Here is a 26691-nt window from a genome sequence, read left to right on the forward strand (position 1 = left end):
AGAGAGAGGTCGTCCAACAGTTTTGATTAAGCACCAATCATACATTTTTATTGTGCAAGTAGATGTCAGAATGATGTCACTTGATTGACACGGATGTTTCAGAACCATTTTTGAGACTCGAAAACACATTAAAATGGAAAGTTCCCATGGCACATTACAAATCACAGTATAATAATCAATACTTCCATACAAACCCTCCCATATTTGATATGCATCTTCAATACATCAGCACTCAGTCTCAATCATATAACATGACAGTGTATTTATTGCTTTATCTACTACATATTTGACCTAAAACAAGAACCAAAAGGCCCCCTTTTTCACCCTAGTGCACAATTCTGTTTTTAAATCTTATTTGATGCTAGCACAACTACAAAAATATGTTTCAAAAATACATTTTCAAGCAAATCTTTGTGCTTTTCCTCTCCCAAAAAGAAAAGATCGGTGGTGGAGAGGGTTATAGGAGAGGAAATAAATAGGAACATTTACTCTGCTGAACAGAGAAATGATGTAACAAGCACAATTGTAATCCCCACTCAGCTGAATGTGTAGTTTGCTTTAGTCGTGTTGCATGACAATGACCCAACTATGACTGTGGGATAAAGTCTAAAATATGTGTGTGTGTGTGTGTGTAGGATTACCAAAAAAAAAAAAGTTTTGTTCCACCGATTAAAAACCCAAAAAGTAGCTTCCCTGAACCACGTGTTATAGTGGTGGCGAAGCCACTCTCCTGTGCTGCGGACTTCCCTCAGTTATCTAGAACAACTGTGCGGAGCTGATCGTCCTCACTCATGCTGATTGTTGCAATGGCGCCATCATTGAACTCGAATGAGCTACCGCCGTCCACCACCATGCAGGCGTCCCAGCAGCGAGAGCGAACGCACACCCTAAAGGGAAAGCAGAGTTTAGAGAAGGAAGATTTGGACTCCACGGAGGCGGCAAAATGTCAGCGGCTGACTTGCTGGCGAAGCCTCTCTGCCGACTGCTGGAGAACACTCTGTTTACGATTGGCTCTCGGATGCTGAAGAACAGGCGACTCTCCTCGGGATTGAACACTAGCGACTCGTTGTACTTGTCAGTAACTAAGCACACAAATACGACAGTGTTGGGAAAGAAAAACAATGACTTATAGTGTTTTATAAGCTCACCTTTCTCAATAAATTCATGGTTTAATGGAATGGCAAGGCCTGTCTGACATTTTCCTGAAAGAAAAGAGCAGCATACGTGATGATGGTTTCCTGTAGCTAGCTATACACCCTGGTTTCAGACTTTAAAATGCTGTACCTATTTTTAGGATCTCATTTACCGCTTGCTCGGCAAGTTTGTTGATGTTATACGACCTGTAGATAGGAAAAAAAAAAAAAAAAAATCAACAATCATTTAAAACTACAATTGTGAATAATGAAATGGTGAAGCCTCCATATTTTATTTCACAGGCTCCTTTGCTCCAGAATGTCTTGATCGTTTTGAGACTTCACAGTACGTTCAAGACACCCTGTTGCCGTATTTATCAAAGCAGCCCTTGAACTTGTCTGAACGTGCGTTGCTTCACAGTTGGCACAGTGTTCTTTTCTTACACATGCAAAATCCTTTAGCAGAAGATGCAATAACCAATAATCATTACTGAAATAACTTGAAAACTTGTGAAACTAGAGTTTTCTAAAATGCATACTGACGAGCCATAAAGCTCCTGAGACAGTGTTCTTGCGACAATCGGGTCCCCTTAAACGCACACACACACTTGCGCACACAGCAAAGTGTAACTACCAGGCTTTGGATCCTGTCCCTGTACAAATGCTGAGCCCTGAACTCTTCTGCTTTTCCCACGGACCGTCATCCACTGAGATCTCGTAATATGATGCCCTGAAGGAACAGCAAGTAGTAGCAGCGATTGAGAGCTCAGGCAGGTTGCAGAGATATACAGTGCAGCAGGTGAGCTGATGGGTCACGTTTGAATGACAGCGTTACCTGGACGAAAGAGATTCTCCGATGAAGATTTCATTTAGGCTCCTGACGGGGAGAAGACTGGGCTTGGAGAAGCTTTCATTCAGTGTTCCAGTTTCTGTGAATCAACCCAAGCAGACAAGAGAATAGAAAAAAAGAAAAAACAACACAACAAGAGTCTGGGGCGCAGAGTGCAGACAAAGGCGTACTCTGTTGGTTGTCCATGGTGGTGATGCGGTGGGCCTGACTGTGCTGCTCCAGGCTCAGCTGCTGTTCATGCAGGTCGAGCGGAGTGGGATTTATTCCGGTGCCCTCAAGGTGAAGTCGAATCCTTTGACGCCACTGCCACCTGAATGTTTTATCGAGAAGCTGAGCCCAGATTTGATCCCTTATACAACTATCCATCCACTTTCTTTACGCCGCTTACTAGCGGTGGGTGATTATGGACATACATATAAATCACAATGCTCGCGCTATTACCACCTGTATATTCTTACTTGGACATTCTGAGAATTTCAGATCGTATTGGAGGAACAGCAACTATTTTTAAAAACTATCTGTAAACAAAAAGTAAACATTGTATATTCACCACATCGATCAGCAGCTTTCTTTGAAGTTGACAGGGCTGTTCCTGTGCTCTGAGCTGTCACTTACCATCCTCCCAAATACAACAAGGAGATTCTATTCGACTTTTTAAACCGAAATCATGCTGATATACGATCACATCGTGTTTACGTGGGATTTTTAAATTCATGTTAGCTGTCCTGAAAAAACATTGGCTGAGGACTTTTTAAGACTCATTCACTCTTTCGATTTAGTGCAGCGCATGTAAGGCCCCACCCACAAACAAGGTCATATTTTAGATCTTGTCCTTGCTTTTGGTCTATCAGTCTCAAATATGAAAGTGTTCAAACTTGTTTGAAGAGGCATAGTTATTGTTTGACTTCCAGCCCAACATGCTGTTTTACTTTTGCTGTTTTCTGGTATCTACTGTATGTGTTAGTATCATTATTAGTTTTTTATTATTTACCCCTTTCACTGTCATTTGTTGTTGAATTCTTGCCATTTTATCTAAAACTGTGCTCTGTCACCATTGTGAAATGCGCTAAATAAAGTTGTATTGAATAGAAATATCACAGCTTTCCACTTGTCACAGGTGGGTCTGGGATGGGTTTAAACGTGCACCGACTTAGTATATCTAATCTTTACGGATAAACGACGCTGACATGGGAAAATACCAAATATGTATTGAATTTTTATCTGCATTTGGAAGAAGCTTGATTCCTATCTGTGACTATCCTATTTCGGTGCTGCCATGATGCACACCTGAATTGCGGCATTTGAAAGTCAAACAAAATAAATCAATATTATCGGCAATTGAGCCATGCAGTGCAATCCAGTATCAATTTTAACACTGTCTGTCCACATTTTAAGACACGTAGAGCTTTTCTACACAAATTGTAAAAGACAATTCAAGGGATTAATATTAAACAGTAAATGTGGTATCTCACAATTAATTATTGAAAAAAACATCTCACCCCAAGCCTAAGAATATATGCGAGTAATTACGCACCTGAACTCACCACGGCAAAGTTTCCCCAGTGCCTCTGGGAATTTGCGAGTGTATTTTACAGGCAAGCACAGATGACCCTCTGACCTTGATTAGGGAACGAAATACAAAGAATGTCATTTTTTGGTGAGGAGGATGAGACAAAAACTTGCAGCAGAGAGATAAAAGAAGAAACGACACGTAATTAATTGTGTTTAACATGCTAAGAAATTTTTGCAAAGTAAAATTCAAACACTGCTGTGTTGTGTTGTACCTCTCAGGGTCTGTGTTTACTCCAACAACTGGTTTGTCCTTGCTCAAAACCTTACTGGCAACAAGCAGCATTGTCCCATCACCTGACAAAACAAACTGCAGTTAGAGAACATGTATTGTTGATTTTATAATCTAACTGAAACCTTTGTATGCTTGACCGCTTTTGTTTATTGCCCAGATGGGGCTGAACACTTTCGAAAAAATCTAATTGAGATTTTTTTTCCCACCTTAATATTGCAACAGAGATTTAATGTGAACATTTTTAAGGTTCTCTTCTCTTTTTTAATCAAACACAAACAATATAAAAATGGATTTTAAGCATTCAATACGACCTCGTCACAAAATTCTACCAAACAAGAGTGAAAGTCAAATCACATTACAAAAGTGGGTAGTCCATCAAAGACACACGGCTGTTTTTCTGACAAATTACATAAAAAAGTACTGAAGGCTGTTTTCAACAGCAGTATTCAACAAAGAGCTGCATTCCCCAAATAAACTAAGAAGAAGCTGGAGGAAGAAAAGAGAAGAAGAACAAAGAGACATAGCAAGAGAAAGCTCACGTTTGGTCTGACAGATCATGGATAGATTTATAGACAGGAGAAGGAGTGCGATTCTACCCATGGCTACAAGACAGATATAGATTGAGGTAAAAGTAAGTCAAGTAAAAATGTTCGTGCATTTTAGGAATTAAAACAGCACCAGACAGCCACTAGCGTGCACCAGCTGTACTTAACATTTTAATAGAGTGTATGTGAAATGTATGTCAGTGTGTGTGCAAATCTCTTTAAACAGCACGGTATAATGTAAACAGAAAAATAGTGCACTCCATTACGGACAAAAATTATGACTAATAAAATAGCGGCACATAACTATAATTTAGCGATGACGGAAGTGTGGTTAGAATAAAGATGGCGGAGTGATGGACTGAAGATTATAGTTGGGGTTGTCTTAAAATAATCACGGTCTGATGATGACGAATGGGTGCACAGGCTGCTGGCGAATGATGCACCTACCTCTGAATAACGCAAATAAATCTGCGGCTCTATCACTTTAACTTTGCATGAAACAATGATATGGTCTGGACATTAGGGAGGGAGAGGATCAGAGCGAGCAAGCGAGAGAGATATTAAGCTTTTCTTATTTTTGCCAAAATTGCAGCCTATAATTAAAAAAAAAAACATTCTGCTATGTCGCGATGCCAATTTGAATTTGATTAATTATTTGAATAGATAAAGAATATTTTCATCTGCCGCCAACAACTACAGCAACAACCAAACAATTCTTACCTCCAGCAGATATGATGGCATCCGCCCACTCTACTACTTCTGTATCATATTCACCCCTTTTCACCACTTTAACTTCAATTCCCTCTTTCCTAGAAACACATATTACAAAGTATCTTTCACATACATTCATTGCAGCAACACAAAGCCAAAATACAATCTACAAGTGTAGCTGTAATTAGTGGTTGGGTGGCATCTTACTGCAGACTTGTCACAATATGCTCCACGTTGTTGGTGTGGATGTTGTGTCTTTCCAGCAGGCCACTGTAGCTGGAACCCTTCATAGCAAGCTGCAAAACCACATTCAGTCATGTTAAAAAATATATTTGTAATTAGCATTTAGCATCAAGTAAGCGCACTTAAGTCTTACCAGTTGCTTTAGATCTTCCTCAGAAAGTCCTGCATAGCGATAACGTTGCTGTTCGAACTCATATCGGGTCGTCTTGGTAACCACAGCTACTTTTCCAGGTTTAAATCCATATTTTGGTTTGGTTGAAGAGTTGCATGAGGAAGTGTGAATTGGGCGAAGTAGGCTTCCGCGTAGGGAGGTTAGACTCGCCACGTGATTCCCAAAACACATCAACTTGGTGACTGAACGGCAAGGCATACTTAAGAAATCCTAAACGACAAAACTAAAAGTCCCACAAGATGTGCCGAATGACGCTTCCGTTCGGTGATCCGGGTACGCTTCCAACAGAACGCGTCATGTCAATCTTAATCCGTTAGTAGTGGCGAGTATCCATTCAAGAAGTGGGAGTAGTACACAAAGTCTGGAAGGTCACTGAAACCACAAGCTTAGATTGATTGTTGAGAAGCTATTTAATAGTCCTCCAGTCGCTTCGCTAACACGATATAGTGGAAAAAAAATCAAATGTAACAAACGAAGTGGTTCTCGTGCCCACCTGTAAACGTTATTATGGGTACAAGCTAGCCTTAAGATGATAGCAGTACAAAGCTAGCACGTTGCTTAAATATCGAAAACAAGACGTTTCTTACATATCGTAAACAAGAAGACCCTTGACTGATGCACCGAGTGGATTTAATCTTATCGCAAATTTCATTAAACCTGCGTCCTACACACACACTTCCAACAGGGCTTTAATGTACGACCGAAAACGTAAAATTCCAAAACAAGTGTAGACCTGAACACTTGAGTTTACCATGGGGCTTCCCGTACAATCCAACCTATAGCGTATTTATGCTACGTAATAGCGTCAGCGCACTCCTATTGGGTATGTAGAAGGTGAGGTCAGATTGATGGGCGTGGTCTGTTGATAAAGTTGTGAGCTTGTGGTGCGTTCACTTAAATAGGATAATTGGAAGTTACAAAATACATCGTGCGTCATTACTGTTCGTCTTAAAGTTTTGAGTTACAAATATTTGGCTAAAATTGCTGAAATTTACTGTTAAAATATATTTGCTAATAAACACATTTGTTCAACGTATCAATTGTGTTTTTACCGTTAATAAATCCCATTATTATAAAAAAAAATCGAAAATACTAGATACATTAATTTATCACGACCCCTCTCTAAGGTAGGAAAGTCACTCATGACATAAGATATATCTGCAGCTCTAGTTTCTTGAATCCTTAAGAGGAAACATCCCATACTATTTATTCACCATGCTTAAAAATAACAGCATCAACACCACCATGTCCTATCCTCAGCAAGACATTTTGAATATGTTTGTGGAGGTGTGTATGGACTGTATATTTTATGAATTATGTGTATAGGTTTATGGTTTATGTTTAAGAAATTGACAAAATGAAAATTAAACAAAAATTTTAAACAGCAACAAGAAACCGGATTGTTTTATTTTTACTTTGTGTGGACAAAGAATTTATTGACCCCCACATTGGGGAAAGTTACTGGTTACAGCAGCAAAGGATAATTAAACAATACTATCAAAAGAACAGGCATTCTCAAAATAAAGACGATGAGAACGAGAGTGGTGGAACCATTATTTACAAACAACATCAAGATAAGAAAATTAGAAGAGCAACAGTGTGCAATATGTATGCACTATTTTAAATATACAGAAAATATTGCATACATACTCATGGACAAAATTGTTGGTACCGCTCTGTTAATAAAAGAAAAACCCACAGTGGTCACTGCAATAACTTCAATCTAAAAAAGTAATGGCAAACGAACATTTTACAAAAATTAACCAACAAATACCAGACATTGCTTTTGAACTGTGGTTGAACCGAATTATTAAAAAAAAATACATATTTTGAAAATCTAAAGTATAATTTCGCACAGAATCAAATACCTGCACCACTCATGTTGTTGAAAGGTTACTGTTTTTATGTGTGAACCCAATTTTCGATATTGGAAAGCAAATAGCAACGCTATCTGATTTTAGGGGTATTCTTCTCTAATTATGATCTACTTTGTCTCGGGCTATTTTTTCATACAGTGTGGTCATAATAGCAGAAGCTCTACTTTTTTTTTTTTTTTGCTAATTGTGGCGTGACAGATTCTCTGTGGAAAAGGCTCAAAGTATAACATGTCCCCAGTGAGCCGATGTGTATCCTTTAAAACTGTGTTTTATTTTCCATTGTAAAAACGGCTACATCAGGTAGATGACATAACTGTCAGTTTTGCTTAAGAGCATGTCATCGGGATAAGCGACCAATAGAAGAATCCCTTTCTAATTTATCTTCTTTGGTCTCCTGCCCTGTCCCTTTTGCTCTCTCTCTTCCCAATTATCATATGAGTAGTAGAGCACTATCTCTCCTCATATTCTGTGTTCTGCAGTTAACCACACTGTTCCTATTAGGACCCAAACGGTTTCTCTCAGCATACCTGCAAGGTAATCCTCGGCTAAGAAGAACCAAGCAGCAAATTTTCAGAGGTATGTGACAACTGTCATATGTCATGTGCACTAAAATAACTGTCTTACATGTTGTTAATTTTGCTTAAGGTGCTTATGAATCTTGAGTATTGTGTGTGTGTGTGTGTGGGTGTATTATCTATCTATCTATCTATCTATCTATCTATCTATCTATCTATCTATCTATCTATCTATCTATCTATCTATCTATCTATCTATCTATCTATCTATCTATCTATCTATCTATCTATCTATCTATCTATCTATCTATCTATCTATCTATCTATCTATCTATCTATCTATCTATCTATCTATCTATCTATCTATCTATCTATCTATCTAGGCATTAGAATTAAATAACAGAATAATCTGTTTCAATTTGAGAGCTAGGGTAAGAGGGTATGACGCAGCGGGTTTCTTGTTATTTTTCAATAAGTTAACTTGTCAATACTGTAAATGTGACATTTCCTTCAAAGGGATGAGTGCATGGGTAGGGAGCTTGAGGTTCCCCGAGAGCCGAATCCTGCCTGTTTTAGATCTCTCCCCACTCCGCCACACCCGAATTAATTGATCAGCACATCAACAAGCTTTGGAGAAGCCTGAAAGCATCCTGATCATTTGAATCAGGTGTGTGGCAGCAGGAAGAGGTCAGAAAACAGGCAGGGGATGGGATAGGATAGTATAGGATAGTATTGTGTCGTCTCTGTATTGTAAGTGTGTGATGTTGTTGCAGCACGGTTAAGCATTTAATCAACAAACTTAACAAACGAACAGGGGGGTGCTTGGTCATCGTGAATTTCAGGACAATTTGTTGATTTTTCTGAACAGCTACTGCCCTGCCCTTGTTGCCAATCAACTTCCATAGTGTGATCCCCCTCCACATAGTCTATTACGGCAAAACTCTGTAAGGCAGATATTAAGTGGTGCAAACAATTATTTCACAACAAGTATTTTGTTTTTGACTGATTGAATGTTAGTGCTGCGGCACGGTGGATGACTGGTTAGCACGATGCCCTCAGAGAGCAGAGGTCCTGGGTTTGATTCTGGCTCTGACCCTTCTGTGTGGAGTATGCATGTTTTCCCCTTACCTGCGTGGGTACGCTGGTTTCCTCCCACATTATAAACAAAATTGTTGGTTAATTGAACACTCCAAATTATCCCGAGGTGTGAGTGTCTTTCTGTGCCCAGGACTGGCTGGCAACCTGTTCAGGATGCCTCGCCTACTGCCCGAAGATAGCTGGGGTAGGCTCCAGTGTGCCTGCGACCTTTGTGAGAGAAACCAAACAGATGTCATGTCATGTCATTATCCACACCGCGTATCCTGTACAGGGTTGCGGGAGGGTGCTGGAGCCTATCCCAGCTGACTATGGGCGAAAGACGCGCCACACCCTGAACTGGTCGCCAGCCAGTCACAGGGCAGACATAGACACCGTCACTGAGTGGGAACTGAACCCACGCTGCCCGCACACAACTCGGGCGAGTGTACCACTACACCATCAGTGACTCACGAAACAGATAATGGATGGATAAATGCTAGTGAAAATACAGTGTTGATTCATATGCACATGTCTTGACTATATTTAAAATGTCATTTTTGCCCTGCATCGGGTTAGGAAGTATTTGCTCCTAAACGGCGCCCGAGTACCACTAAAAAATTGTGTGTGCCAATATAATTAAATATTCAATAAATGCACTATTCAGATCCACTCACTAATATCACCGACTGTAAATTTGTGGTTCACTGCAGCAGGATGCAACGTTTTAGAGAAGGTATCCACATACGCACCATGAAGGCCAAGAGGAAAGTGGAGGAGATCTCCAAAGAGGACATCCAGACTTTCCTAAAAAAGAATGCCTTCGTTCTATTCACGGTTGGTGCAGTTATTGTTGGTACGTATACCTCATCAAACTAGAAAAGTCAAGAGAATGCATTTAATCAGTCATATGATACAGACTCACCGTCCTACGCCTTCAATATCTTTAAAGGAATTATTCTGGGATTTGCATTGCGTCCTTACAAGATGTCCTATCGAGAGGTGAAGTACTTCTCATTCCCTGGAGAACTACTGATGAGGATGCTGCAGATGCTTGTTCTACCCTTACTGGTTTCCAGTCTAATAACAGGTAAAAATAACAGTCTTGGTCTTAAATCTGTCCGGTGATAAACAAGCAAACAATTAATAATAATAATTTGGTGAATTTTGAATAATTATGTGGAATCTGCATATCTATGAAAGGGCTATGTTAAAGATAAAGATAAAGATAAAGATGTCCTTTATTAGTCCCACAATGGGGAAATTTGAGGTGTTACAGCAGCAAGGATATAGATCACACAGTTTTTATTATTTATTTATTTTTATTAGTGTATAACAAGAGCAAAATGTGCACAATTATAACATTTCAACAATGGTATACACAGGTTTTATATTGGCTATGGTTGACTATATTGACTGCTACTGTCCCAATTTTGGGACAGTCTAAAATACATGCCATTAGTGTATAAAAAAGCTTAATGTCAGAGTTCGTTCAATGTTGCAAACAGCTGCAAAGACGTTCGGCAGACTTTCCAAACAGTTTTAATGGTTTCGAACAGTTTCAACCCTGGCGAAAAAATAACATTAGTGCATACATACTTGCAAACATTAGCCACTCAGTGAGATACAGCTTTTAATGTTCAAAAACTGCGATTAATCTTCAAAACAGATGTGGTCATCTACACTTAGATCCACTTCAACCTCTGAAAATGATCATCTTGATCTCCCTGATATTTTGGATTTTATGGACATTGAGCCTCCATAGACGCTCACTGTAGAAAAATGGTTAACGTTGCTTAACATCAGAAAACTGAGATCAATCGTCACCAAAATACATGTGGGCATCTGTACCATCACCTCAACAGTTTATATTTTATGGACATTAATCGTTTTTATCATTCAGCGACAATAACTTGTAGTGATCTCCTCTGAAGAGGGATACGTTCAAGGGATGCTTCACAAATGTATGCCATTTTCAGCAGTAAAAAGTTAATATTTTGTCTAGAATTAATTTTACAACTTTTTCATGTACATTTATAATAACTTTAAAAACGATTTTAGAAATAATACAACTGGCCGCCATGTTCATTGAACATATTACAAGATCGCCATCACACACGTGTAAACTTTGGACTAGACTGCACAATTCCCAAAGTATTATTGATGAGATCATGAATATCTAATACACGTTTGACATTGCACCTCTTTGTCATGATGACGTCAGCCATTTACGTGTTCCAGTCTGAGAGCGTTTGCTAAATTGCGAATGTAGACGTCGTCTTATTTTATGTCCAGATACATATTCATTGAAATACAATAGTTCTGCTGGCTCGCCACCCCAACGCAGTTCTAGCCAGACTTCTGTTAAAACTCTACACCTAAGCACTTATTTTGAGTCTTTCCCGACTCTGTATTTCACTTTAGCGATTAGCACGCTTAAGCGACTCCTCATTTCCCTCCTCAGTTAAAACGCTACTCGTTCGTGGGGAAGTTTATTTGTCAACACGCAGATCGTTGCTTCTACAGTGCACGGACTTGCATGTCTATCTTGTAAGAGAAGTTCATTTGTTCAAGTCCATTACACACTAACTGAGGCTTGGCAGAGGTCATTATTTGGGGGTATACTTTGCGGTGTTATGTACACGATAAAATACCACGACAGGTGCTAAGGGAATGTGCAGAGAAGCTGACTTGTGTTCTAACAGACAAGTCATAAAGCCATTCTGTTTCAAGAGTGCCACCATCATCCCGGTGCAAAAATATCCCTCAGTTAATGTCACTGAATGATTACCGTCCTGTCACACTCCAATGAAATATTTTCAGAATCTAGTGAAGGAGCACATCATCTCCAATCTGCCTCTCGAGCTCAACCTCTTTCAGTTTGCCTAACAGTCAAAACGCTCCACTTCAGTTCAGCATTTATTATCATTCGACAAAAACGGGAAGCCCTGGACTTCAGCATAAACAGACCTCAGGCATTGCAGGCTTTACAGAACATCTCCAGTGTCAGCACAGGCCAGGGATGTGTCCTGAGCCCACTGCTGTTCACTATGGTTGGTGATAAATGAATGTGTCCACAGGTCAGGGAGGAGGTCAAGCAGCATCCTACTTCTCATTAAAAAAAAAATAAAAATCTGCGAAAGTGATCACCAGTACAAAGTTTGTAGGTGTGCACATCACAGATAAGTTCTCCTGGTCTGCAAATATTACATCACTCCATCATTACAGCAGTGACTTTGACTGAGGAAAGTCCACTTGGCTCATGCCCATCCTCACCACATTCTCCAGAAGCACCATAGAGAGTAAACTGACCAACTGCACCTCCGTGTGGTGTATAGCAACAGGAATATTGTGAAGAGAAGATCATTTGGACTTCTCCCCCCTCCATTCAGGACATGGCACAGAAGCGTTGAATTTCAGGAGTGACTCCTCACACCCCTCAATAGTCTGTTGTCCCTGCTGGCTTGTGGAAAGAGGTTCCACAGCATTGGCTGCACGACTGTCAGGTTCCAAAATAGATTCGTCCTCCAGGCCATCCGACTGCTAAATTGCAAAAAAGGACATTACAATTTTTGACTCGCATTAAATTGCACAACTGCTGTATTTTGCAAATCAACCTGCACATCACTGCTGTTCTAAAACTTTGACTATTTGTTTATAAACTAAAGCTGTATAAGACTATATTTGATTGCTATAAAAGAATGTTAATTTGATTTTGTAAAATGGTACTGATGTTGAAAGTCATTCATTAGTATTTTAATTCGTATTGTGTTGTTTGCCATTGAAGTTTAACACATTAAAGCTGTATGTCTTAGTGAACCTTAGATCATTTCAGTCTCATACTGTAATTTGATTCGACCGGTGTATTGTAGCAGAATGGCAGTATGGTTTTCGCCAAGCTTAAGAGCAGAGTGATCACCTTCATCCTATGGACGGGACATTTTGGTTCAACAAATCTGGGCTGGTAGAGTTCTGTGTAGTGAACAAGGTCTCAGTCTTCTTATAGTCATGCTTGCCACTCTTTCTTTTGCCACGCGTTTCACTTTAAAGTGAGGCTGTGGTTAGATTAAAACACCGGCGGAGCTAGGTGGGGCACCAGGGACACTGACAATCCCCCTCAAATATGGTTGGACCCTTCTAGGTGGCAGATCAGACAAGTGATTCATGGGTATTTTCCAATTTTTTTCCAGGAATTTATTTTCCACATTTCCCAACATCATATTTGAGGGGTTTGTAAAATAAATAAATAAATAAATAATTAAAAAAAAAAAAATAATAATAGGAATGTTTTTGTGCAGACCCCATGAGATATCTACCCACAAGGAAAAAAACCTAACTCCGCTAGTGGATTACAATGAGCATATTACTGTTCAGTTGCAGATAAAAAAATCTTTGTTGACACTTGGATGAGCTTAATATTAGCACTTATATTTGCCAGGAAAAATTACATCAGTTCGAAAATGCCCGCTTCGGGAGCGTCAATGTTCAGTGAATAAAATGTTCAATTGATAAGGACCCACTGCCAAGTGTGGCTGCTTTGAAACGTTAAGTGGCATACGCGTATGGTCCAGCTGCAGCCACAAATGGGCGTTCCCGTTTCTTAACAGGAATGCGCCGTTCTGAGAACGGGAACTCGGAGTTGTGCATTTGCGTCTTCATCATGAGATGGTTTTGCAATAGCGCCACGCCATTCTATTCCTATTTATATGACACCATAAGGAAAGCGCTTTGTTACAGCTCCAGCTGTTGTGAAATGCGCTGTAAAATAAATTTATATTGTAGTTTTTTTTACCCCACCTCTGAGTTACGATTGGACTGTAAACAGCCAATCAGAAACAGCCCTAGTGTCCGACTCCTGATTGGTTAGGAATTATGGCACAATTGTCTCGCCTGCATCGCGAGTGTGAAACAGCGTTTTGTATGCGTAGAGAAGAGAGAAGCCGTAAGTCTATTTTGTGCGGACACTCGGAGGGTCTCAAATTGGACGCCGTGCTGTAGGTCGAAAAACTGGGGCCAATCCTCATTCAAAAAACTGTGCACGTCTACTTATTCCCACTTTAGTCTCTGTAAATATGTTGTGCACATCCTCACCGTGATCAGCAAAGAAGCAGTGTGCCACGTCCTAACAGCCTAATCTATGTAGCTCTGCTCACTTCTACAGCTCCTCATTGTCATATAAATCAGCCACGGCGAGGATAATCCTTTTGATATGTTGAAGTGGTCATAGGTAGGGATGTTCAAATGAATTTTGGTGCCAATTGATCACCGTTTTTGGACGTTACAAGCAAGGAAAGTACAATGAATTTCCAATGGAGAGTTTGTAATCGGTCCCTTCAATGACTCCGACTGAAACATGGAGAGAGCGGAGGGGAGTGTGGCCATATTCCTCATTAAAAGTAGGCATTTTTCAAGTACTCTATTTCCTCCAAAATTAATAGATGAAAAAGAAAATGATAACTAATTTCAGTTTCCTAATAGAAAAATACACAAACTGAGCTTGCTAGTGAAAAATTGGCCCTTTTGGTTCACTTCCTCCTTTAAGTCGTGCTTTCTTTTTGTTTGCATCCATCAAAATCATGAACTCGTATGATTAAGTAGATTTCCCTGGAGAGTTGAAATCTTTGACAGCTTTGAGCCTTTCAGAATGGTATTATCTCAAAGTATTTTGTTTGTATGGGTTATGTGGAGCTTTCATGTTCAGATACTTAAATACTGTATTGTTTTTCCACCCTTGTGTGTATTAGGAATGGCAGCATTGGACAGCAAAGCTTCGGGAAAAATGGGCATGAGAGCTGTCATTTACTACATGACCACTACCTTTATTGCAGTCTTCATTGGTATCCTCATTGTCCTGATCATCCACCCCGGAAAAGGCTCTAAAGATGAGTTTGGAAAGCAACAGATGATAGAGCAAGTCAGTCCTGCGGATGCCTTTTTGGATCTGATCAGGTAGCTTGCAATTAAATAAGAAAGTCAATTATTTAGACGGTGAATGAAACAATATTACTTAGCTCAACTATCTCTAACTGACTGTATTTTCAGAAATATGTTTCCGCCAAACTTGGTGCAAGCCTGCACACAACAGGTTAGCCACTGATTTGATAATGTTACATTGAAGTAAGCTGTTTTTATTCAGTATGCATGCGTATATTAAAATCCTTTTTAGCTGACAATGATTTGTATTTGTCAAGAAATAAGCATTCGCACTACTGCTGTTGGGTACCCACCACAAGTATTACGCTTCACATTATAATAACACAAGCATTGTCACGTCTAACGAGTTGGACTTCAACAAAATAATACATCTTGCAGCTATTTCTAGATGGGTGAGTTATTTCTCAGGACCAAAATATATTTTACAAAGTGACATCAAACCAATTTAAACATCTGACAAAGACCACCCAAGTAAATATAAAATGGCGTTTCAAAAGGATGATTTTATTAATTGGAGTCATGAACGCTGAATGAGACCAGTAAGGCCTGCAATTGTTTACATACCATTCCGGGTTCTTTTGTGGTGCCATAGATGAGTCATCATTGCACTCTTGAAATCATTTTGGGTGGCTGTCTACATCTGGGAAGGTTTACCGCTGTTCCCAGTTATCTCCACTTGTGGATAATGACTGTGGTTCACTTGAGTCACGCATCCTCGAAAATGGCTTTGTAATCTTCCCAGACTGATTTCAATCACTTTGTTTTGCTTTTGACCTTGACTTTCTTCAGGTTGTGTCATGATGCATTTATTTTTTAAATCTTGTATCCTACTTCAGTTTATCTGATAGGTACTCTTTAAAAAAATGTCACATTGAGCAAATCTGCTGGTAATCAGACCTAGGTGGGACCATTTCAATTTAACTCATCTTTCCCAAACTGCAATTACTTTTCGAATAGAGGTAGATAGGGTCGGATCAGTAACTGAATTTTAATTTACTTGGGTTGTTTTTGTGAGATAATTAAATTAGCTTGTTGATCCAACGCATTTTAATGTGATACATATGCAAAAAAAAAAAAACCCATCAGACATCAGTCACTTTTTCACAGCACTGTATGTCAATGCTAGTTGTGTCTGTAAGAAAATGGTTGGATGGATGGGTTTATAATGCATTTAATTATGACATTGTAACATGTACAAATGTGTTGACTGTGGTCATCTTGCCTTCCTAACCAAGCTCCTTCATCATTTCTTTGTCCAGTACAAAACCAAATATGGAAAACGAGTCATTCACGTGACCATGACAGTGAACGACACCCTCTTTAATACAACCAATGGCACCCAGGAAGTCATGGAGATCACCCGAGAGGAAGTGATACCAGTCCCTGGTCAGGTGAACGGAGTAAATGCCCTCGGGTTGGTGGTCTTCTCTATGTGCTTCGGGCTGATAATCGGCAACATGAAGGAGCAAGGACAACTCCTGAGGGATTTCTTTGACAGTCTCAATGAAGCGATCATGCAGCTGGTTGCTCTCATCATGTGGTAGGACTTACATTTTCACTTCCTGCGTTTCAACCACATTTCTCTTACCTTTACCTCCTTCTGCTGTCAGGTATGCTCCTATCGGTATCCTGTTCCTCATTGCGGGAAAAATAGTGGAGATGGATGATCTAACACAAATGGGTGGCCAGTTGGGCATGTATACCATCACGGTTATCATTGGTCTAATGATACATGCCATTCTTATTCTTCCCACTCTCTATTTTGTCATCACTCGGCAGAACCCTTTCATTTTCATTGCGGGGCTTCTGCAAGCTCTGGTCACTGCGTTGGGCACCTCTTCCAGGTGAGACCTGAATCTAACATTTGGCTTCAAATTCATTGTCATGAGCTGTAATATTCCTGACTAAAGTCTGCTTTGATGCCAACGTGTCTCATTTCCGTGCTGTCATCAATCAGCTCAGCCACCCTCCCTGTCACATTCAAATGTCTTGAGGAGAACAACAAAATAGACAAGCGAATTACTCGCTTTGTGTTACCTGTGGGTGCCACCATCAACATGGATGGCACTGCGCTCTATGAAGCGTTGGCGGCCATTTTCATTGCCCAAGTCAACAACATGGAGATGAACTTTGGTCAGATCATTACCATTAGGTAAGAATGAACAAAGGAAGATGGTCAATAATTATAAATATACACAAATTAATTGTCTGTCCTTTTATCAAGTATCACAGCAACTGCAGCTAGTATTGGAGCTGCTGGGATCCCACAAGCAGGCCTGGTCACTATGGTGATTGTATTGACCTCTGTTGGACTTCCTACTGATGACATCACGCTGATCATTGCAGTCGATTGGTTCCTGTGAGTATCGTGCGCATTAAAAAATGTAACCATGTGACACAGTCAAGAGCAGTGACTGCATTCATATGCGGACATGAATCATCTTTGTCATTTGAAAGGCCAAAAGTATCCCCATCTCTACTACCACCTAGTGACACACTTTTCCATTCTCCCTGAAGTCCTGCTCTACATCTTTCCCTTTGTGTTGAATATTTTCTGGAGTGAGTTTTAACATAGAAACATAATTAGGTTTCCCAAATTAATAATTCCAATTAGAAGACCCTTCTCAGTTAACTGGGGCAATGTGGAAAAATCCCTGTCTCCTTGACTAGGATGGTCCAAATATGAACAGGTATCCTTTTTATAGAGCATCGTAGAGCAGAATAATATCGAACAATATTTACATTGATATGAAACAACAGAGGGCAGTTTATGTTTGTAAATCAGACTTAAAACTGGGTAATTGATAACAATGATTAAACCATGTTGTTTTATTTTGATTTTTTTAAATATATAATGTTCATGTAGAATCTGTGTTGTCAACAATGACTGACATCCTCTTTCTTTTGTGTAATAGCGACCGCCTGCGTACCACCACCAACGTTTTGGGGGATTCAATCGGAGCAGGCATCATCGAGTTCCTCTCTCGGCACGAGCTTCGCAGCAAGGATGTGGAGATGGGAAACTCCGTGCTGGAGGAGAAAGAGAGGAAGAAACCTTATAAGCTCATTTCACAGGATAGTGATTTGGAAAATGATAAACGTGGTCACAATGAATCAAGCATGTAGTGCTTCATCAGTGGCTGCTCCAGCTTTTGAACAAGTGCAACTGATGCTGTTTTGTTTCGAGAGGTGTTGCTTTGATTACACTCTACCATTGATTTTTATCTTGTTCAACAATGATGAATTTAATACATTCCTCTTCCATCCAAAATAACAGACTGTTTGCTTTAATTGCATAGTTTACGACTGGTGTTTTTAGTTTCTATATTTATTACGTGAATGAATGAATGCTCATTAATGCAATATCATATTATCTTTGTGCAAGGATTTGTGTGAGTGGGTGTGTGCGTGTGTGTGTGTGTGTGTGTGTATTCATGTGAGCAATTAGATCATTGAGGTGAAAGTACTGTATTTTTAAAACATAGCCAAAAACACTCCCCCAAAAAAGCAGACTGCAGACTATAACAGTGTCCGACCATATTGAGTATTATAACAATGTTTTTTTTTTCACCAATTATTATTATTATTACTTAAAGTACTGTTGATTGTAGCATTCTTAAAGGCTGTATATTATGCTGCTAATGCATATTATTATTACTTAATATGACTTTATTTAAAATGCATGTGCGGACATTGACATTTTAAATCAATATGACTCCTTATAGATATGAAGACAAATGAATACAATATGGGAGGCAAACATTTTAAAGACTGTTGGATGGAAAACTATTCAAATGTATCTGCAAAATAAAATCATGTTTGCATTGTGTTCATTATGTGTCATGCACCCTGTGTTTATTACTGCAAGATTTAGTAATCTAGATTTCTCCCCTTGTATTTTGAACTTTCTAAATTGCCCAAAAGAAAGAATGGTTGTCATTTTTCTCTGTGTGAGTACTGTAATGTGATTGGCTGGTCATCAGGACACCGCCACTCACTATAATACAGCTGGGATAGGATTGGATAGGATCTAACTTCCCCTTGGCATAGGATATGATGAAGTAGGGATGTAAAGGACTCAAGAAAATAATGCTGAAAAGATGATTCTTAATGCCCATCTGATTAAGGAATGGAGATCATCACATTTTATTGTATGCGGATGAGGTTGTTACGTTTTGTCTCAATTTAAGCAGTGTGTTCCTGTTTTTCTTGATCTTTAAATGTGATTTGGAGAAGTTTTATGATGTACAATTAACTGATAGAAGTGTAAATTTGTATCAGTGAGTGCTAACCTTGATGCCAAATTTATGCATAATCTCCCATTTAAAATTCATTCAATCATTCTCTTCCAAGGTCGAGTCGCGGGGGCAGCAGCTTGAGCAAGGAGGCCCAGACTTCCTCTTCCCAGCAGCATCGTCCGGCTCCTCCTAGGGGATCTCGAAGCGTTCCCAAGCCAGCTGGGAGACATAGTCCCTCCAGCGTGGCTTGGGCTGTCCTCGGGGCCTCCTGCCAGTGGGAAAAGCCCGGAACACCTCACCAGGGAGGCGTCCGGGTGGCATCCTGAGCCACGCCGTTGCTCCTCCCCATCTAAGGCGGTACAGATAATGGATGGATGAATGTATATTCTATATAACACAAGAAAGCAATACAATTAACGCTAGTAACACTAACGCAATGAAATTAGATGCAATTTCAGAATTAACGCTTCATAGACTAGACCAGTACTTCTCAATTATTTTCTGTTACATTCCCCCCCAGCAAGAAGAAAACAATTTGCGCCCCGACCCCACCACCCACTCTCTGCCGCAACTATGAATAATAGCATTTTCATTGCAAAACACACCTACACCGTAGAGTTAATACTCACTGCGCACAATGGGCAATGAGAGCGCCACTGCCAACTACTGGAGTGGATGTGCAATTGCACTTTATTGTAGTATGGTGGAAAAAGAAAGCATACTCACCAAGAGGTGATAGGAGGTCATGTGACAGTACAATGAGTGGGCGTGTCTGGGGTGTGTGTGTGTGTGCGAGCATGCGTGTGAGAGTGAACTTCCTCCCCAGGTGCCTCTTATCGTGGCCTGATGAACACCTGGCCAAGAGGGAGTTGCATATATATATATATATATGTATATATATATGTATATATATATATATATATATATATATATATATATATATATATATATATATATATATATATATATATATATATATATATATATATATACATACATATATATATGTATATATATATATGTATATATATATATATATATATATATATATATATATATATATAAATCCATTGTTATGTAATATTATCCAATATTGATATCACAATGTATCTATCAGCAAATTTGATTAATATAATCTTTGATGAACGACGGCTTAATTTTTTTAACTGAATTTGTGATACTTCCATATTGTTTGTTAAAAATCTAATAAAGTTAAAAAATTAAATCTGAGAATTTGGATATGCTTTTAAACAACAAAACTATTTATTTAAATGTCTAAAAAAACACGATGTATTACAATAAAAGATAAAGACTTATTTTTAAATGAGCATCCAAATTGTCATGATCCGCGTCGGGCATGACAGGGGTTTTGTCATTGTTTTCGTCTGCATGCGCTTTTGTTATTGTTTTTGTCACCTCCCTGCCATGTGCACTTTGTTTTTGTTTTGTCAGCTGAGTGGGGCGTTTCCCCTCAGCACTCTGTCTCACCAGCCACGCACCTGTTCCCCGTTATCATCAACACACCTGATTCCCATCTGCTCCCCTATTGACTGGACTATTTAAACGCCTCACTCCGACAACCCATTGTCGGAACATTGCCCCTGCTACGCCTGCCCTATGCGATTGATGCCGCACTCTAGTGATGGGTAGATGAGGCATCCTGTATCGTTTCGACACAGTGGCACAATGTATTGACACTGTGTTGACACTGTGTTGCTGAATACTGACACCTGGTGGACTTGCAGGAAACATTTGACAGGGTCATCTGACACTGATCTGTCAAACTAATTTTATCCAATTCCATTGATTAGCGACGTGATGTGTTTTTATATATCCTATTTCGTATTACGTTCCATCGCACTATTTATTCTCTTATTTATCTAATTTATATATTTAACTGAATTATTGTTGTATTGCACTGGAGAGAGGAGCTCTCTAATCTCGTTCCACACTTGAGTACAATGACAAAGGGATTTCTCATTCTGATTAGGCATTTCCTTTCACATTATTTTTACATACATGCAATTTCATAAAAAAAATCTTTGATATTCGAGACGCAGTTGATAAATTAAGTGAACATCTGTCTGAATGCCCAAATAATAGTGTTGTGAATGACAATGGACTCATTATTATTAAAAAAAATTAGTTTCTCCAGCGTTTTGTTATTCAGTCTATTTCTTTTTTTGAGGCAATTTCCCCCGCCTTTGAGAAGATCCTCTCACAAGGCACTGAAGAGGCCGGTGTGCACAACGCCTGTGTGGCTAATATAAATAGGTGAGGGAACGTTGCCTCCATGGGCTTCCAGTATAAGAGCGAGTCTTCCGTACGTGCAACGTGTCCTGCTGACATATAGCGCTGCACCTCTGAGTGCGCATCAACAGTGACGTCTTCCATCTTGTGGATATTTAACGCAAAGTAATGCGCCAATAACTCGATGCTTGTTTTGAGCGTCCATCCTGTTGACAGATGCGCGTCCCTATGAACACAGTTTGGCGCGCGACCGCCGTGTCGACACGATTCCGGTAGTGGTCACGTGACTTTCTTAAAGCGGTACGCGCACCGACACGGGGTTTGCCCTGGAAGCTCGGCGCGCGCATCGACGTCTCAGTGTCGCTGGACCCATCACTACCGCACTCTATGGACGTCCATGACCACGTTGGCTCCTGTCAAGCTCAAGCTCTTGTTCACGTCCTCGTTCCCGTCACGCCCCTCAGCGTTTTGCCCCCGGCTTTTGTTCCTCGTCTTCCTTTTCTGTTAGTCACGTTTTGGTTGCGTCTTTGTTATTTTGCACCCTGCCACGTTTGTTTGTCCACGCCACGTTGTTTGTCCTCGTGAGATTAATTTAATAAATTCCCTTTAGTTTACCCTTCCCCCTGCTTCCTCGCTTTCTGGGTCCACCTCCTCCTCGCCGAACGGCGAACCCTGACACAAATAGGTTTGGAGACAAAAAAGACGTTTTGCTCTCTGGTTAACAACCAGTCATATTGTGAAATAAATCTGAGATCTATTCATATTTTGCTGTCATTTCCCACCCTTTCTATTGAACAAATGCATGTAATTGCTTTGACCACCATACGAAAGCGTATATCCTGTGGCGTTGGAAAATGAGCTGTAGCAAAGTAGCGTGAAACCGAGAGATGGCGATAGGGGAACAAGCGTTGGCGAGCCACGCCTACCGAAAGAAAGAAGAAGCGCTAGAAATCGGCGTGGCAAGATATGACAAATCGTTTGGTTCTCCTCACTTCACGATCGCATCGCCCTGCACAGAGAGAATGGAGCATTTTGGCCGAGCTCTTTGCATCATCACCGGCGCCTCCAGAGGTTTTGGCCGGGCTCTTGCGAAGGAGATGGCCAAGCTGGTGAAGCCCAAGTCGGTGTTCGTCCTGGTAGCCCGATCCGGTGATGGGCTGCGCAGTCTTCAGGCAGAGCTGGCCGACTCGGACCTGGAAGTTCGGTGCGTGGTGTTGGATCTGTCCCTTATGGAAGCCCCGGAGAAGGTCGTCCGAGCCGCCAAAGAGGCTTTTTCACCCGACATTGAACATGTTGTTCTCGTTAATAACGCTGGTAAGCACCAACATGTTGGGCAGATGTTTGTTTGGTACTGACATGGTGAATCTAAAACTTGTAGCTTTTTATCAACAATACTCAACTTGTATAACGGGTCTCAGCTGTATCTATGTACAAACAAAGTATGTACGTGCAAAAGACAGTTTTAATACTGGTTTAGATAAATGCATGATGCAATGCCCATTGCATTACTTAAGTAAATATTTAAACTGTGGACACTGGAAAACGTTACATTTTAGTCAGGGATTGTTTTGAGTACCTAAATGACTTTGTACGGGGCAACTGCTATGATGATGTCATTGTTCAACTTTTTTACGTAATCATAAATTATGTCCAGCAAAAGCCTTTCATGTAAGGTGTTGTGGTGGGGGAGAGGCTCAGTCTGGCACTGTTGAGCTGCGGAGAAACGCAATTCACGTCGGTACACCTACTGTATTGTTAGGAATCCACTTGATGAGCTTAGTAATGGCTCACTCCAGTTTGGAAGACTTGGTTTTTATGCGAACCTGACGAACAAATCCACGCTTGTCTGGCATAGTATTGATGATCTTGCCCATAAACCAAGAATTCCTTGGTGCGATGTTGTCCACTTTTATCTACAAATGACCCAAATGATCTGGACGCCCTCACTTCATATCATCTGCTGTTGCTCAAGACTAAGACTTCTTCTGGAGGCAGTGGAATCACATGCTAAGATGGAAAGGGAAAAAAAAATCCACCTGTTGCTGAACCTTACCCTTCATGCATAAAAATATATTACCTGTTCTATTATTGTTATAATAATATCTGATTTAAAAATGTGTTGACCAGTGTTAGTTAATTTCACAATAAATTTACTCACGTAACAAAATAAATGACTAGATCATTAACAACATTTATTGCTTTACATATCTGGTTTATAATGGCAGTTGTGTTTTTATTTATTCATTATTTTTATATTATCTTTATTTTTTTACTATATTTATTTATGTATTATTTAAATTAATTATTAAATAATAAACACTGTAAGATTGACTTTTTATTAACAAAAACATATAAAAGTGAATTGATTTGCCATGTATGTTAAATATAATGAATATTATTTTTGTTACAATGCAATACTTTTTTTTGTTGAATGCATTGACCTGGAGTCTTAATAAGGTTGTTACGATGCCAGTTAGAGTACGGCACGTGACTATTAAGCGCAATATGTGGTCGCATATGTGTGGTGGAGTGTGGGAATTCTGGGAAGCAGCATCTGACTGAAAAAAATCAGAACAAAAAACGCTTGCAAAAGGCAAGGAGAAAAATCTACGAAAATCGCTTGCCTCAGACGGGGGTACCAATACGCGTGACTAGTAAAACGAGACGAATGGCTATAAACAAATGACATTACTTAAGGCAAGAAAACATGGAACTACGGGCAGAAACGCTACGTCTAGAAAATCAACACTTGGTAACATGAACGTGAGCAAGGAGAATTATTCGACTCTGAATAGTCGGCATGGTTGCCTTTAAATTTGGTCAAGTGCCCACATCAAGTATCAGTACAAGACAAAATGGCCGCCACCTGAGATGGATAAAAATAATTATATTCCACTAACACAAACTTTTTCAGAAAGGGCGCTTTGAACATTTTATTGTAAAGGAAATGTTGGATTTGACTTATCCTTTCAACAGGACATGCAATTTGAGAGAATTGATGGAAGGTTTTCTAATCACTCACTGACTCTGTCTTCTCAGCCACACTAGGTGACGTGTCCCGTTTCTCCAAAAGCTTCACAAACATGGCTGAGGTGGACTCCTACCTGTCTTTGAACATCAGCTCTGCTTTATGCCTTACTGCCGGCGTGCTGCAGGCCTTTCCAAAGCAGTCAGGTCTGCGCCGCTGTGTGATCAACATCTCCTCACTGTGCGCCCTGAAGCCGTTCCGCTCCTGGGTGCTATACTGTACTGGCAAGGCTGCCCGAGACATGATGTTCAAGGTTCTGGCAGAAGAGGAGCCAGACCTGCGTGTGCTCAACTATGCTCCAGGTGGGGAATTGTTTACATACAGTTTTGAAAAACATTTTTAAAATTTTTTTTTTACTGACATAAACATCATATTTATTAAATATATATATTTTGGCCTCATAATTTAGGCTTTTAGGCAAATAAACCATGAATTAATATGAAAGACAGTTTATCAACTTCAATTAGAGTTGTTAACCTTACTGTAATAAAGACTTAGAGATGCAGTCTTTTAAGAATTCACTACAATGGCTTCAGAAAATTCTGAGTGTGCCGTAAACGTAAGTCAATTCGACAAAAATCAGAAGTGTATACAGTATAAATAAAGCCTTGGTAACAATGAAAATGTTTTTTTTTGTTAAATTGCAGCCTTTGCAATTGGGAAATTGCATTCCTATACCTCAGCATTTGTGTCAGTTATAACTTTCATATTGTGTATTAATAAATGTGCCCTGGCACTGTGAAAAACAAATCTTGCACACGTTGGTTCCACTGTATTTAATATGGCCACTGAAAAAAAAGAAATGACACTCAACACAGAACGTGCCATCTTAATGTGCAGATATTCTGCATTTGTTACACGCACCAGTGAATGTATTTTCTCTCTCTTTTTTCTTTTTTTTGCATCTAACCAGGTCCTTTGGACACAGACATGCAGATGTTAGCCAGGACCGAAACGGCGGAATTGAGCTTAACGAAATCCTTTACAGACATGTTTAATGAAGGCCAGCTGCTCACATGTGAGGCCTCGTGTGCTAAGATGATCAAGGTGCTGCTGGAAGACAAATACAAATCAGGAGATCACATTGACTTCTACGATGTGTAGACAGTCCATTGCAGCAGAGCATATATCCAGTCATACATCGAGTGTGGACCTACCTGACTTTTTATGTCTTAAAGATGTTATATTTTTACATGTATACATCTATTATCGAAGCTGCATTTATTTAGTATCAAGTTAATGGTGCAGTAGTTCAACACTTTTAGTAGATTAGTCATTTTTTTTAAGCATTGATTTTGAAAAGACAATGTCTGCCAACTGTCTTTACTCTTTATATATTAAATTAAAAAATATTCTCTATATATTTTGTGGCCTTAAATCTGTCCTTGTAATTGCACTTTAAAAGCCTAGAAACGGCATTTGGTTGAATTTAAATATTAATTAAAATGTAATAAGTTTCTATGTAGTTTGTTCTGACTCGCAGTTATGAATTAAATATATTTGTCTATAACATAACGAGGACCACACATGTATCTTCACCCCTGTGCATTTCAAACTTTAAAATGGACCAAAGTCTTCATGTCTTTCAGATTTTCAACTTGTATGTTTCACTATGTTATCATTGTAATATCAGGAAATATGAAGAAGTTGTTTTTCTGATACATATAAGTACTGTATTACTATATATTACATCAATAAAATTACAGAAATTACCTTTTTTTTGTCATTTTGATCTCCTGTTCACGTTCACGACATTCAACCTCCTCCTGTTTTATTGGTTGACATTTCAATTCTATGAAGCTGTACTCTAGGCTCGAAAGACATTTTCTCTCTCTCACTATGAGGTTTTGTGAGTTTTTCCTTGCCCTCCTGGGGGTTAAGATCGGGGATGTCGATTGTGGCTATGTAAAGCCCTTTGAGACTGTCTGTGATTAAGGGCTATACAAATAAAATTGACTTGACTATATATGTCTATATATATATATATGTATATATATATGTCTATATATATATGTATATATATAGACATATATATATATATATATATATATATGTATATATATATATGAATATATATGTATGTATATATATATATTGAAGGACTCTATTACGATTACTGGCATTATTTTAAGCACATGCGGGACAGAATGTCGATAATTAAAGTTAGCAGGTTCATATTTACTGAATATTTTAAACATTGATGAAACAAGATGCATTTATCAAATGAAACTAGAAGCACGGGTAACAAGAATGACTGGGATTGTAGTTCTGATGTTTACTGATTTATTCTATTATTCTCATATGCTAAATTTATAGT

At 39.4% G+C, this 26691-nt stretch overlaps 3 protein-coding genes across 5 annotated transcripts; 2 read left to right on the forward strand and 1 right to left on the reverse strand.

Annotated features, from left to right (window-relative positions):
- Window positions 1-20: 20 nt before the first annotated feature.
- Window positions 21-6260, reverse strand: nadk2 (NAD kinase 2, mitochondrial). The gene is made up of 12 exons (XM_088280764.1): window positions 5420-6260; window positions 5251-5339; window positions 5053-5141; window positions 3768-3849; window positions 3518-3601; window positions 2154-2293; window positions 1969-2062; window positions 1768-1863; window positions 1285-1340; window positions 1149-1202; window positions 959-1082; window positions 21-887 (listed from the first exon to the last, which is right to left on the reverse strand). Exons 1-12 carry the CDS (start codon window positions 5654-5656, stop codon window positions 749-751), a joined length of 1284 nt encoding a protein of 427 aa, XP_088136890.1. The 5' UTR covers window positions 5657-6260; the 3' UTR covers window positions 21-748.
- A 1562-nt stretch (window positions 6261-7822) lies between these two features.
- LOC148319596 (excitatory amino acid transporter 1-like) lies at window positions 7823-18573 on the forward strand. 3 transcript variants are annotated; one of them, XM_088280761.1, is made up of 10 exons: window positions 7823-7911; window positions 9638-9780; window positions 9877-10014; window positions 14669-14873; window positions 14967-15009; window positions 16118-16398; window positions 16469-16702; window positions 16816-17010; window positions 17083-17217; window positions 17774-18573. In XM_088280761.1, the coding sequence occupies exons 2-10, from the start codon at window positions 9642-9644 to the stop codon at window positions 17982-17984; spliced, it is 1581 nt and encodes a 526-aa protein (XP_088136887.1). In that variant the 5' UTR covers window positions 7823-7911; window positions 9638-9641; the 3' UTR covers window positions 17985-18573. The 3 variants fall into 3 exon arrangements, with proteins under 3 accessions (XP_088136887.1, XP_088136889.1, XP_088136888.1); XM_088280763.1 differs by lacking the exons at window positions 7823-7911; window positions 9638-9780; window positions 9877-10014 and adding an exon at window positions 13832-13866; XM_088280762.1 differs by lacking the exons at window positions 7823-7911; window positions 9638-9780; window positions 9877-10014 and adding an exon at window positions 13842-14320.
- A 3648-nt stretch (window positions 18574-22221) lies between these two features.
- spra (sepiapterin reductase a) lies at window positions 22222-26087 on the forward strand. Its single transcript, XM_088281433.1, has 3 exons — window positions 22222-22660; window positions 24386-24676; window positions 25288-26087. Exons 1-3 carry the CDS (start codon window positions 22234-22236, stop codon window positions 25476-25478), a joined length of 909 nt encoding a protein of 302 aa, XP_088137559.1. The 5' UTR covers window positions 22222-22233; the 3' UTR covers window positions 25479-26087.
- Window positions 26088-26691: the final 604 nt, after the last annotated feature.

The sequence above is a fragment of the Idiotropiscis lumnitzeri genome, chromosome 18 (genome assembly GCF_059441095.1).
Source record: "Idiotropiscis lumnitzeri isolate Australia: NSW breed Sydney's pygmy pipehorse chromosome 18, RoL_Ilum_1.0, whole genome shotgun sequence".
Classification (NCBI taxonomy): domain Eukaryota; kingdom Metazoa; phylum Chordata; class Actinopteri; order Syngnathiformes; family Syngnathidae; genus Idiotropiscis; species Idiotropiscis lumnitzeri.

Excerpts from the sequence above, each read along its gene's own strand:
- spra (XM_088281433.1), top strand. The coding sequence starts at position 22,234 with ATGGCGATAGGGGAACAAGCGTTGGCGAGCCACGCCTACCGAAAGAAA. Across the intron at positions 22,661-24,385 it reads TGTTCTCGTTAATAACGCTG|CCACACTAGGTGACGTGTCC; the intron begins GTAAGCACCAAC and ends CTGTCTTCTCAG. Across the intron at positions 24,677-25,287 it reads TGTGCTCAACTATGCTCCAG|GTCCTTTGGACACAGACATG; the intron begins GTGGGGAATTGT and ends GCATCTAACCAG.
- LOC148319596 (XM_088280761.1), top strand. The coding sequence starts at position 9,642 with ATGCAACGTTTTAGAGAAGGTATCCACATACGCACCATGAAGGCCAAG. Across the intron at positions 9,781-9,876 it reads GGTTGGTGCAGTTATTGTTG|GAATTATTCTGGGATTTGCA; the intron begins GTACGTATACCT and ends ATATCTTTAAAG. Across the intron at positions 15,010-16,117 it reads TGCAAGCCTGCACACAACAG|TACAAAACCAAATATGGAAA; the intron begins GTTAGCCACTGA and ends TTCTTTGTCCAG.
- nadk2 (XM_088280764.1), bottom strand. The coding sequence starts at position 5,656 with ATGCCTTGCCGTTCAGTCACCAAGTTGATGTGTTTTGGGAATCACGTG. Across the intron at positions 5,142-5,250 it reads CATATTGTGACAAGTCTGCA|GAAAGAGGGAATTGAAGTTA; the intron begins GTAAGATGCCAC and ends ATGTGTTTCTAG. Across the intron at positions 1,083-1,148 it reads CCATGAATTTATTGAGAAAG|TTACTGACAAGTACAACGAG; the intron begins GTGAGCTTATAA and ends TTGTGTGCTTAG.